Below are 13001 nucleotides of genomic sequence, written 5' to 3'. Positions count from 1 at the left end.
CTAATACTTATCTTTTAGGACTAATGTGTGCCGTACAAAATCCGATTCCCCTGGCCCTAGTTCTGGTTTTGGACTGCATTTTTCTGGGCTAAGAATGGCTGTTGGCATTGGCTGTTGGCTTTTTTTTATTTTAAAATGCGATTTAATCACTGGCGATTTGATTACGCGAAATACCCGTAGATGATGAGGCTTTATTTTCGACGCATATTCCTTTTGGTAAAGCATGCCTAGAAGTGTATAGGATTCATCCGCAGGCCCCGTAGCACGGTAAAACCACCGATGCACGAATGAAAATTTTTAAGTAAGGCAATTCATCACTGCAAATCAACCAGCAAAGAAACCAAGAAGCAAATGTAAAACCTCATTCGTGTTTTTAGGATTATAGTTAGCGTGGAAGTAATTGTGTGGACGCATACAAAAGTCACATTATCTCGAAGCTAAACGAACGTCGATGCGGCAACAACATTGTGTGTATGTGTGCATAGTGTAACAATATTGACGAACGGAAGAGTTATATATTTCTAGTACAAGTACAAGAAACATACAAATCATTCATTAATAGAAGAGAAAATAAGAACTGAACAAAAGATATAGAAAAGGTGCAACGGGGAAGTATGAAAGCGAAGATACACAACAGATAACGGGCCTTCTAATCATCCGCTTTGTGTTCTTTTGGTTCGTATCTTATAATTTCTTGTCTAAACTGCTAGCTTTCCTATATTTTAATTTGTTTATGTTTGTTTGCAACTATGTTGCATTTCGTTAAATTTCCTTTTTATGTTTTCTATAATCTATTTTCATGTTTTAGTTCTATTCTCTACTTTCGCTGTGCTGGCGCGCACTCGCACAAAAAGAGCACCCTAGAGCGCAATATACAGAATTAAATGGACATTAGTAGATGTTTTGTAGCGTATAAGTAGCCAATTATATACGTACATTTTTGTAGCATCCCGGAACACACACACACACACACACACACACACACACACACACACACACACACACACACACACACACACACACACATTCTCGAGTGTGAGTTTTGTTTTAATTTACTTTTGTTTTAAAATGTCCATTTTCCGTTAAAGCAACAACCGAAGCATTTGGGGGAAGAGATGGGAATACTTTAAAATTTAACAAGCGCATTTTATTTTAATTTCACCCACACATTCACACACACACGTACACAATATCCTAGCTTTGATGGACTGTAAGGAATACACAAACAGTAGCTTACAATATTGTGGAAATTATGCCAAAATTAGACTACAAAAGAAAACGATAGGTAATTTAACGTAAGAGGCAAGAATATACTAGAGTGGAAGGATAGTTCGATCAGCGAAGGAAACAAATAATAAACAGTACTCTGAAACACAAAGGAGAGATGAACCGATATAACCCAGAATTCTTTCCAGCGTTTCGGGAAATGTTTTTGTTTAATCGACAATGAAGACAGAGCCCATACAACAAATAAATAACAAATTACAGGTAATATCAATACGCAAATTTTAGAATATATAGAAATACGGAACGGAAGATGCGTGTATGTGTGTGTGTGTGTGTGTGTGCGCGATGAAGCCACAAAATAGCGAAATCACAACAAAAATTAACCTCTCAGGACTAATAGGGAAAGGCAAATTTCCGGTAAAGCAAAGCAAAGATAAACTCCACATACAAACGGTGCCATTTTGATGACCAAATGTGGAATGCAATAGAGGAACAGATAAAAAACATGCAATAATAACGTGGTGGTGACTCGTAATATGTAGCAGAGAAGGTAGCAGCTTTTTAGTTTTGTCGTAGAAAGCGAACCACACATGAGGGATAGAGTGTTTAGGGGAAGCAATTTTGTCGGAAAGAAGAAAATGATCTAGACTGTTTATTTCGTCAGCTAGTGTGAATTTTAGTCTTGGCCAGGTCTCTTCTTTCTGAAAACGACCCACAAATTGGACTCGTTTAGTCCTCTTCTTCATATCCAATATTGGATTAATCGTTCAGAAGTAAATCTTCGGAGTGAATTAGTTTCTGAGATCTGTCTTTTATTCCAAGAGTTAGATCGAAATAGAAAATTCTCTGTGGTACTCTATCGGTTTAAACTGTTTTTTTTTTTTTAATTTAAATTAGAGCCACTTTTTAAGTGCAAAAGATCAACCTTGAACACGATGAAAAAGCGTAATCCTTGCCAAACACTAGCAGGATTGTTTTTGCGTTCATTGAAGTATTGTTTTGCTTTAGAAATATTTTCTTCCATTTCTTTTATCTTGTTTGTCCCATTACTTCCCCCCTCAGCTAAATCAAGATAGCCAAGGAAAAAACACAGCACAACACTGTCACCATCAGACCCATATTATTTAGTTTCGTTGTATAGTACGTACTGTAGATAATTATCCTCGCGGCCGTTGTAGTGTGCACGTTGTTGTGTGCTGGACGTGTTTTATATTAATTTGTTTTTAAGTTTAGGTTTGAGCTAGCGTTTTTCTTGTTTTCTTAATTTTTTTTTAAAGTTTAATTATACACACAGTAGAAATATGTAGGTTTTCTGACGCAAATACCTTCGATCGTTATATTGGAATCGTTCGAAAAATACCTTTTAAGTTAATTGAATGACAAGAAAACGTGTAAAGTAATTTATGTAATTTAGTTGAAAACCCGAATGAAAGGTATCTAATTTTAGTTGTTTTTTTTTCTAGCCACTATGTTTGTGGTTGTACAAATGTTGAGTTAAATTATTAACATTATCCTCTGAGAATTAAGTTCGTACCTTGAGTGTTGGAGGAAACGTCAGTGGCCGTACTTTTAATACTGATCTCTTTTTCGCCCGCAAGCGAATGTATAGAAAATGTGTCCTGCCCAAGCAAGAGATAGAAAAAAAAAGGATTGAGTTTTGTCCTTTCACAGTGATGTGTTAAAGTCCCTCATTTTACTACCATTAGTTGAACGTATTCGTTTTTGGTTTATTTTGGTTGTGCATGAAGCCAAATTAAGGGAAATAAAAGATAGGTATCACACACACAAAAATTACTCTCTAACAGGTTTTAGTCATAAATAGAGAACATGAAAATAAAGCACACAAAACGCAACTAAGCAAAAACAAAAACGGTAAAAAAACATCAAGCAACAGCAAAAGAGACTCATAGAACAAATTCAAATAATAAAAGGAAATGGACTCGTTGGCGTGGTGTAAGAAAGGTATTGCAACGAAGAAAAAGGACGAATTAGGATGGAAGATGAATAATTTAATATGATGCATAATGCATAACTGCTCCATTGCTGGTATGAACAGATAATGACAGGAGCAGTAATAAATATTAGAAGTAATAGTAATGTTAGAAGAGGAAACAATAGTAATAAGTTTCACACACAGAGAACACTAAAATACAAATTAAAAAAACAAAACAAGCAAAACCCCTTTTAAACACACATGTAAGTATAATAATATTATTTGGAGAAAATAGTAATAAATGTAATGTAATAAAGTAAATAAAAATAAAACAGACAAACTATGAATATTATACAAAAAAAACAAGAGGCTTATATATTTTTTTGATTCATGTACTACTGCCTGGCCGTATTGTTTACAGGTTTATCTACTCATAGAACAAAACTGTGTTGTAGGGAAGAAATTATTTTTATTATCTACATTTCTATTTCAACTGTGTGTCAATTATTCTTTAATGTTACAATTAAATTACAATTTAACTTAATTTTAAAATGTCAATTATACTTCAATGTAAACAGTAGCGTATGACAATACGGCACTGGACCGTCATTAGTAATTATAAATAAATAAACAGTAGCGTATCAATTTATTTTGAGGGCCTAGGTGGAATGGATATCGAGGCCCATCAATGTTCGCTGGGAAGTCGATGAGGTGGCGGCCGCTAACTTCGCCCATAGGGGTTAATCCGCCACAGAATGTAAAGTGTGTCATAATCGTCTTTGATAATCGGCACGATCATCTGGAAAAATCGATCAAAGAAAATCCTTTTGAGACTCGACACTCTGTACACAGTGCCTCAAATGGAAATCTCAACAAATTGAAGTTGAAAGAAATTTTCAATTTTGTGACCGCCTGAAAAAAAATTATAAAAAATTATCACTGAGAATTGAAATTATTCAATTATCACTGTATTTCTTATAAAGTTTTGTTTGTTTAGGATGTCAAGCTTATAAATAATTTTCTGTTATTTTGAATATTATTACGAAACTACCCTACCCGAAACTAAACTAACTAAGCTGCTACCAACTTTCAAATGACAAAACTATGCAGTTATTTATTTTGAAAGCAAAGGGAAAGGGCTAGGAATGCCTATCTTTAATCTTGATCTGCAAATTGCATTTTAAAATGCATAATAAAACTTGAGCCCCAAAACTTGCGGGAAAATAATTGCGAGAGATTACCTGGCAGTGAAAAAAAAGTGCTGATATTGCTTTTTTAAATGCGCGGGAGATTGCTTTTTACACAGAGCAAAATTGTGCCTTTCATCGTAGTTTTGAACTCCGAAAAAATATTATGAGACCGATAATAATGCAGTGGAAAATATCGTTCCAACCTTCGAGCCAAAAGGTAAGAACATTTTTGAAATAAAGTAATGCACTATTCATTGTAATAAACGTGTTAAATTAGTTAAAAATTGAATATACACTAAATTGAAACTGAAAAAGGAGTACCACTAAAGCTAGTGGAAAACCTGGAGAAATAATTGTCGAATTTTATATGATTTCTCCATTTTGCTAACTAAACTCACACTATCTGAACTGTTTTGTCTATTGCAGCCTTTTGGTAATCGATCTTGGCAATTATTATTACAAAGATGTGGATGAAAACATTTAAGATGCCCGGTTTTTTCGTTCGATTTACTTACTGTATTACATCCTTTTTCTTTCTCATTGTTGGTTGTTAAGTAAAAAACCACTCAGATTATTGGTATACACATGTTTGATGCATAAATACAACTTTGTTTCACATCTTGCTCGTCACAACCACACGAACTATTTCCACCAATCTTCCACAAAGAAGAGTTTTACAGCATGTCCCATTCATTCCCCTGATTATTGCCTGACCTTCTCCCAGTTAGCCGCTTTTCCTACAACTTGGCACGTGGTTTAAAATGTTCTGATTTCTTTTCCCTAACAGCAACAACACACACTATTTATTACAAATGGCATCAAATTTGATATTTTGCTTATGCTTTGCTGCACTTCTGTGCTTGCAACTGTGTTATGCGTTTCCTCTGGTTTTGCTGTTTTGATCACATGATTACGTTTCGGTTACATCTCGCTACAGATAAAACTTACAACACTACTATGACTACCACTACCGGCTACTGTTGTTACATTAATACACTTACAAAAAATATCTTCTACAAATGGGTTTGTTTCTCCATTGGGCGCCCCCCAAAAGGTATGCTATCCGCATGACACGTGTAGTTTGCTCTTGCGAGAGACTTGCGATTATTTTGTTTTTCCTTCACATTTTGCTTGCTTATAGTAACGGACATACTTTCGTTTGAAATCTGGAATTCTGACTTGTCCCTTACATACTACTTCTTACACACACATACACACACACACACACATATACACATGTATTCATATATAAACAGGAGTAATTTAAATCACTCAATTTAGTAACTGCTCTACACTCTGCTACACTTTATACAACATCAACATCAATTTCGGACCATTCTCTCTCTAGAAACCGTACCGTAAAGCATTACCTTAGGATGCCCTGTTTGCTTCTGCTTGCTTACAGTAGATAGTAGTTTTTTTGTTTTGTTAATGTCCGAACGTGGCGGGAACTTTCCGTTCCATAGCGCCAAACGTTCAGTTACAGCACACGGTGAGCTTTCGGTTAAGTATTTCTTTGTTCTTGTTGTGTTTAAAGATCGAAATTGTAAACGACTTTACCAGCCAACAGTTAAGTACAGCAATTGGCAGTCATCTGCTATTAAGTTGCCTGAAATCGATAGCAAATTGGATAAAACCGTGTGACATAAACGACATTATTTTTTCAATTTTCTTGTCACGAAATAGAAATTTTCCAATCTACTGCGGCTGTTGCTACTGAATACATGCAGTCACACGCATTTGCAGATTAGAGAGTAATTGAAAACAAGTACGAGCGCGCTCCCTTCCCGCTAAACGAAGTGTAAAATTACATCACAAAAAGTCGCTTCGATTCGCTTTCAGGTAAGTAACGGTTTGGTAACGCTTGCCCCACGTAACGCTTCCACCTCCGGAAGCTTTGGTTTGGACAGGGTGGAAGCTTTCGTCGCGTTCGCTCCATTGCTGTTGCTGCCCGCGGAACCAGACGCTTTCATGAAGCTGTACGACACACTGTTGAGCTTTTTCGGTGGTGTCGGATTATGGCAGCTGTTGGGCGAGTTGTTGTTGAGGCTACAGGGGGAGTTGTTGTTATTGTTGTTGTTGTTGTTGTGATGGTTGATAAGGATACCGGTTGGTGGTGGCGGTGGCGAACCGGCAACGATGGCGGACCCATTGTTCTGGTTGATGGTTGATGGCAGTAACTGGGGTGACGAAGGATCAATGGTGGATGGGAGGACACTGTCGGTGGCAAGCAGCTGCCGGTTGGTGGTGATCGTTGGTCCTTTTAGGCCGTTTGGTAGGGGTGTCAAGGGCTCGGACCGCTCTCCGTTCAGCCAGTAGGTAAGCATCTCGCCCTTGCCCTTCATCGGTACGAGACCTCGCTCGGTCAGGTCGAAGGTGCCGAACGTGTCGAGCAGCATTTTGGTGGTGTGGCTAACGTGTATCTTGAGCGCTTCACCGTTCGATTCCATTCGGCTGGCGGTGTTGACTGTGTCACCGAACAGGCAGTACCGTGGCATCTTCAAGCCGACGACGCCGGCTACGCATGGTCCTAATAAAGGATAGAGCGATAGAGGGATAGAAAACGAAATTAAAGAGCTGTACATAAGAAGAACTGTTGATATCCAGCACAGTCCGTGGTTGTAGTAGGTGCAACAGGTTTAAGTGATCTAACACAAAAAATCAGAGTTGGTTGTCTTGGTCCAGTGAGCTTAATTCCGACGAACGACATCCCCTGCAATGATTGCCCAATTTTCGTATGAGGCATGATGGACCTGATGAACCTTGGGACAGACGGTAGACCTTTTTCCTGTGTGTCTCAGCATCTCACAATCAGCTAATTTAGTTAGAATGAACCCTACAGCTTTGCTGCATCTGGTCACAAATTTATGGGGTAGTCGTCTAAGGAGAACTTCCGTTGACGACTATTTGTAACTCGAGTAAGTTCTTAATGCATTATACCGGACAGTATTTTCTTAAATTGATGTATGTGGCAGAGGCGATGCCTTCCTTCCTGCCTTCACGTACGCAGGGCTGTCTATTCTGCTACGTGTCAAACGATGTTAAGAAAAGTAAGTAACGGCAGTGCAAGACAAGAAAAGAGGAGTTTTTTTCATGTAGTGTGTGCCTCTTAAAAGGGATAAAACATGATTTAGGCAAGAGTATAACAGGGACGCAGCCTGCAGCACTGAAAATGAAGAAAAAATGGCTGATTCCCGTTATATTAACCTGGCTGGGCCAGAAACACGAAAAGGTGAACTTTTTATTGACCCAGCTCTTCACGGGGCATGAGTTCCTCCGCAGCTATTTCTTCTAGAAAGCCTTCTTCTGGACGGCTTGCTAAACTGCACCGAGTGTTTCTATGCACTGGATCACATGCGCCATATTTACTTCACGTTTACACGATTTTCAATTTAGTCTAAAACATCTCACGGTAGCTCACGATGGACAATCTAGTAGCTGGGATGTGCGTTGTACACCGAATCCTGGAAGGCGATCCGTACCGCTGCCAGGGGTAGTTTCAGAACCCTGCAACGAAGAAAGCCCTCCAACGGCACGCAGACGACGACGACGGTGAACAAAAATTGATACAAAAATCAACGGCTCCAACAGCAACAACGGGCCGTCTACTCAAAAGTGAGTATCGAGTATATACTGAAACCGACAACTCTTCTCAGCGTATCGGCATAGACGGATCAGATCAAGGAAGGGTTTAGTGCGGTCTGTTCCTGTGGGGTTACGACCATGAATCCCACAGTGCCAGGAGAGGGACATGTTTTGAAGATCGCCTTCATCAGTTTGTACCAGTTGCTGAGCGACTTTGGTAGGTTCCCTCCCCGCAAATAGTAATTGTTGATGACGAAGAGATTCCTCTGAGCCCTAGACCGAGGACTACATACTAAATAATTAGACTAGCGTTGTTGCTTCGCAAAGTCAAGTTAGAATAGATCCAACTAAAATCTAATAAATGGGTCCTTATGTGTTTCAACAGTATCTGATGTGTATATTTCGCTGATGCCTCTTTTTAAGCAGAGGCGAAGAGAGACAAAGGTTGTATTTTACCCATAAAATTAAATTTAGAAATATTTGTTGGGTAAATATTAATCCACATCTACTTGGCATGATGTTACTAATCTTTTTGACATGATCATATCAGTTAAATAGCTGGGCCGTCAGGGCTGCATGCGGAGAGACGGTTTGGAGGAGATTCGAAAAAGACCTAACGCTTCAGTACTTGCCTATCAGGAGTGTCATTAACCAAACATCGGCCTCTTGAGCTTTAGACGGCCTCTTGAGGTTGTAGCGTCAAAGAAAAACTGTTGGAAGAATTCCAGTATCGCCACAAGCGAGAGAAAAAATCGGCAAACATTGCGGCATCCACTTTAGAACTATTTGCGCTTTTGGAATGGCATAGATCTAAAGATAAGTGGAAAGTTAAGATTTATAGAGCTATTAGTCCAAAAGGGTTAGTGGATCACTCGTCCTAGATAGCTTCTATCTGACTGCTGGGATAATAAGTGGTTCGAAATTCTAAGTGGTTAGATTAACAAATTCAATAAACTGGTTTGAAACACGAGTAAAGTTCTTGCTGCACAGACTCGCGTGTCACTACTGCTGGATTTACACCTGTCCTTAAAAATCGTATTTGATTGTCTCTATCTAAGTTGTCCCTATCTCATTGTCTCCAACCGATAGCCTTCATTCAATTGCTTTCCGCTTACGAAGCTCCCCGGTATCACCACCGCAGGGCCAAACATTTAAATTCCAAATCAAAGTTAATCTTCCGTCACATATTAACCAAATGGTGCTTTAATTCTCCACCGTTTGTTTCATCGCCACAGCAAATCACTGTACAGCTCCGGAATGTGCCCGGAATGCTGATAAGCCATCTGTTGCGCAGGAACGTTCGACCGTGACGAGAGACTGCTTTGTGTTGCCGCTGTCAGTGACAAACTTTGCACCAAATAAGCGCGGTCGTGATGATTACCATAGGGAGCTTTCGGAGGGTTTCGCGCGTTTCGCTCAGTCAATAGACAAGGGCTGAAGTGGATGCGAACAAAACGACTTTGGCTGCTGAGCAGCGCTGGGGATGTGGTTTGGGCCGCTGTTGACTTTTGAAACTTTTTTATCTACATGTACACGTCACAACGCGCCTGTCAACCAAGTCTTCGGGATGGAAAGACGCACGCCGTAAAGCATGTTTTTAGCAGTTCGGGCACTTCTCGAGACGGTTGATCGCTTCCGGATCCGTCCGCCAACTACTTACCGCTGTGTAGTCCTATTCGCAACCGTAGCTGCTCGTTGGGCCGGTGGCGTATGGTGAACTTGTAGACGGCCGCCAGCAGCCGGAGTGCCATGCGGGAAATTTCGCGCGCGTGCAGATTACCGTTACGCACCGGAAGCCCCGACACAACCATGTACGCGTCACCGATTGTTTCAACCTGTAGCGAAAGAAATGTAATAAGAGAACGGGCAAAAATTATCTAAAAAATGTGAAAAGCACTGACTGTTTGAGACACCGTTTCAAATGGGGAAAAAACGGGTCCGGAAATTGAGTGGTACGATCCTTGTTGGAAAGTTAGACCTAGAGGAAATGTGACTTATCCTATCCACGATGGATCAGCTTGAGCCATAAACACTCAGATTTTGTGAATTTTAGCAGTTTTAGGAAATTCTCGTTAAGCCTCAGTCCCTCACACGGTTCTTGAAAAACATACATAATCAACTTAATAAATTTTGATCGCGAATATTACTAGGATCCTTATTTTTATAAATTCCTTAATTTGTACCAAATCTAGAATGCTAGAAGTTTTCCTTTAAATTTCGGAGGAACTTCTAAAAAATAATGTACACTGAACTATTCCAATCAAGACAAACTTTTAATGAGGAATTCCAAGTAACATCATTTTGGATTTGTAAATGGCAATTGGTATGGTTAAACAGATTTTTTTTTTATTAGGGCATAATATTAACTCTAAGGATAATTTAAAATAACTGGGAAAAGCGTATTTTGCCTTTAATGTGTTCAACAAGTCGGCAACAATATTCGTTGATTGCCCTGAAGAGGCACAATTATTCTGACACAACTTTACAATTTAAAAATAATTTTTTGAAACAAGTTTCTGAAGCTAGGGTTGATAGGATAATACATTCTTAAAATTTTCTATCGAACCCATCGTTCATGCAACACCCATACACATTATGAACGCATGTACGCACACAGTACGAAGCTAACGAGCACGATAGAACACTTACAACAGCAAACATGTCACTTCATCACAGAGTCACAAGTGGCAAAAATTCACATTAAAAATCTTCCCCAGATGTGGCTCGAAATCTCATCGAGTGAAAGTGTATCATTACTTCCTTAGCTTAACTTTCCTTTCGAAAGCCACACACACACACGCTCCCCATTTTTCAAACTCCTTTACAGGCAGACAGGCACCGTCGTCGAAAATGCTTTCAAATCCTGGACGTGAATACGGCAGCTGGATTTGCCTTTTTGGCGCAAATTTGGTATGATCTAAGATGCAAGAACGGTGTGACGCACAACTGCTCTCCCCACGACGGAGGCAAGGGGCATACGGATTACATTTGCGATGAAAGGCGTTGAAGCAATGAAAATTAATTGCCGTTCGATGACATTTTTTCGATCGATCTGGCCGGGTGTTGGTAGGTTTATTGCTTGTCGGGGTTGGTTTTTTTTTCTCGTCAAGGAATTGAAATACATTTGTTGATACTTGTGCTATTTTTGACAAGACTTTAGATGGATCGTAATTGGATCAGATTCTGATACGAAAGATAATTAGCTAATCGAAGGAATTAGATTTTTTCTTATTGTTTTTGTTATGTCATTGAAGAGAGGTAACTTAACAGCAATTTGGAAATATTTTTGAAGATAATTTTTTCAGATGCAAGGCAAAATTAGGCGGTAAAAGATGTTGTAACCAATCTAATTCTTCTTTTTCTTGGCGTAACGACCTCTAAGGTCATGTCGGCCATCGAAATGGCTTACTAGACTGCCGATACCACGTAGTTGGTTAGTCAGTCCTCACTACGGGGGTACGGTCCGGATGGGATTTGAGCCCCGGTCCTGCCGTTTGAAGACCGGCGCCGTAGTCGCCTAAACCACCGGGCCGCCCCAATTAAATTACATTGTTCATTAAATCTTTAATAAATCTTTCATTTAAGAAAAAAATCCATCCTTTGCCTCGCAATCTTGCGACCTTTTGCTGACACATAGTGTCATAAGCGTCAAAAAATAATTTGTTGACCTTTTTTTCTGTTAAAAGATCGTCCAAACATTGATGCAATTATTTATTTATTTATTTATTTATTTATAATTAATTATGACGGTCCATTGCCGTATTATCAACACCGCATGTGTTGAATAAATTTTATAATCATATTGATAAGGCCATTGCTTCAATTATTTTAATAGATTTCCTCTTCAGATTGATCAATAAAATTGCAATCGAATGGTACTGGGGCATACTTTCGTTGGCTACCCCCAGGAGATTTCCCAGAATCCCCAAACGCTCCTTTTTTTCCAGCGCTCGTTTCGAGTAGATTCCATCCACCACTTCGCCATCTTGGTTGTACTTTTAAATGCATGTGACAATTATCCCTCTCAATAGTACATACTTCTTGTACTGTAAAGCACACTATTGGTCAATGTTATTCCTGGAGAAAATAAAACGGGATGTGACGTCCTTTTCATTGATTGTGAACCTGATTTCATTGATTCTGTTGAATGTGGCAGGGGCTTAAAATGGTTGAATGACCAGACCCAGGTTCCCTCTCTACAAATTTTCGCTCCCCCAGAAAGGTCAGAATCTGATATATATTTGCCCGGTCCTATGTGGTTGACAGGAAATGTGACACAACGCCCGACTTTTTCTCGAGCCCGAATTGAGCAAAACGTGCGAACCAAATTTTTGCGCTAGTAACTTTTACTGTTCTCGACCCAACCGCTGTAAATTAAGGTGTGAAGCTCTTAAATTTTGACAGTATTTACATACATTGATTAGACGGTGACGGCGTAAACACGCATGAAAAATCGGAACATATTTGTCGCTTCTTTTAAAGCATACGTTTTTGTTTGCCTATTGCTTGTCTATCAAGTTCTTGAAAACCTGTTTGGCTCGTCATTTAAGGGATTGGTCCTTGTGACAATTTAAGATCTCTATCGGAGAACCTTTTTTAACTAATTTGCGTCCATGACAGGGTAGTATACGATCGCCATGGTAAGAGGAAGTAAGAAAGACAACTTGGCGCTCTACAGATGGTCCAAAGTAATTTGTTGACAAATACTCGACATTTGGCAAATATGAAAAACGTATCTCTACGGTACAATTTGGAAAATTATTTCTTATACTAACCCTCAGTCTTTTGGTAAAAATTTGTTAGACACTCGTATCGCTTACCTTGTACACGTCGAAGTTTTCGACGATCGAGTCGAAGCAGGTGTAGAGATCGTTCAGCAGATCGACGACCTGCATCGGGGTGCTTTGGGCCGAAATCGAGGTGAAGCCGACAATATCGCTAAAATAAATAGTTACTTGATCATACGTTTCCGCTATCACAGATTTGCCCATGATCAGCTGTGCCGCTACGGATCTGCAAAAACATCAAATGGAAAAAAGCGGAAAAAGTGTTTTAGTACAAAAGAG

General features: G+C 39.3%; 2 protein-coding genes across 4 annotated transcripts in view; one reads left to right on the top strand and one right to left on the bottom strand.

The window, feature by feature from the left end:
* Positions 1–13001, top strand: part of LOC126557109 (F-box/LRR-repeat protein 7) — a 440460-nt gene that overhangs the window by 250272 nt on the left and 177187 nt on the right. The window lies entirely within an intron of this gene.
* Positions 6189–13001, bottom strand: part of LOC126556748 (atrial natriuretic peptide receptor 1-like) — a 145290-nt gene continuing 138477 nt past the window's right edge. For all 3 annotated transcript variants that reach the window (XM_050212221.1, XM_050212220.1, XM_050212219.1), the window contains 3 exons: positions 12756–12948; positions 9596–9770; positions 6189–6880 (listed from right to left, as the gene is read on the bottom strand). In XM_050212221.1, the coding sequence (XP_050068178.1) occupies positions 6189–6880; positions 9596–9770; positions 12756–12948 (1060 nt within the window). The remainder of the gene's footprint in view (positions 6881–9595; positions 9771–12755; positions 12949–13001) is intronic.

The sequence above is a fragment of the Anopheles maculipalpis genome, chromosome 2RL (assembly GCF_943734695.1).
Source record: "Anopheles maculipalpis chromosome 2RL, idAnoMacuDA_375_x, whole genome shotgun sequence".
In the NCBI taxonomy this organism is placed as follows: Eukaryota; Metazoa; Arthropoda; class Insecta; order Diptera; family Culicidae; genus Anopheles; species Anopheles maculipalpis.
The sequence above is the reverse complement of the archived record's forward strand: the minus strand, read 5'-3'. Positions and strand labels throughout refer to the sequence as shown.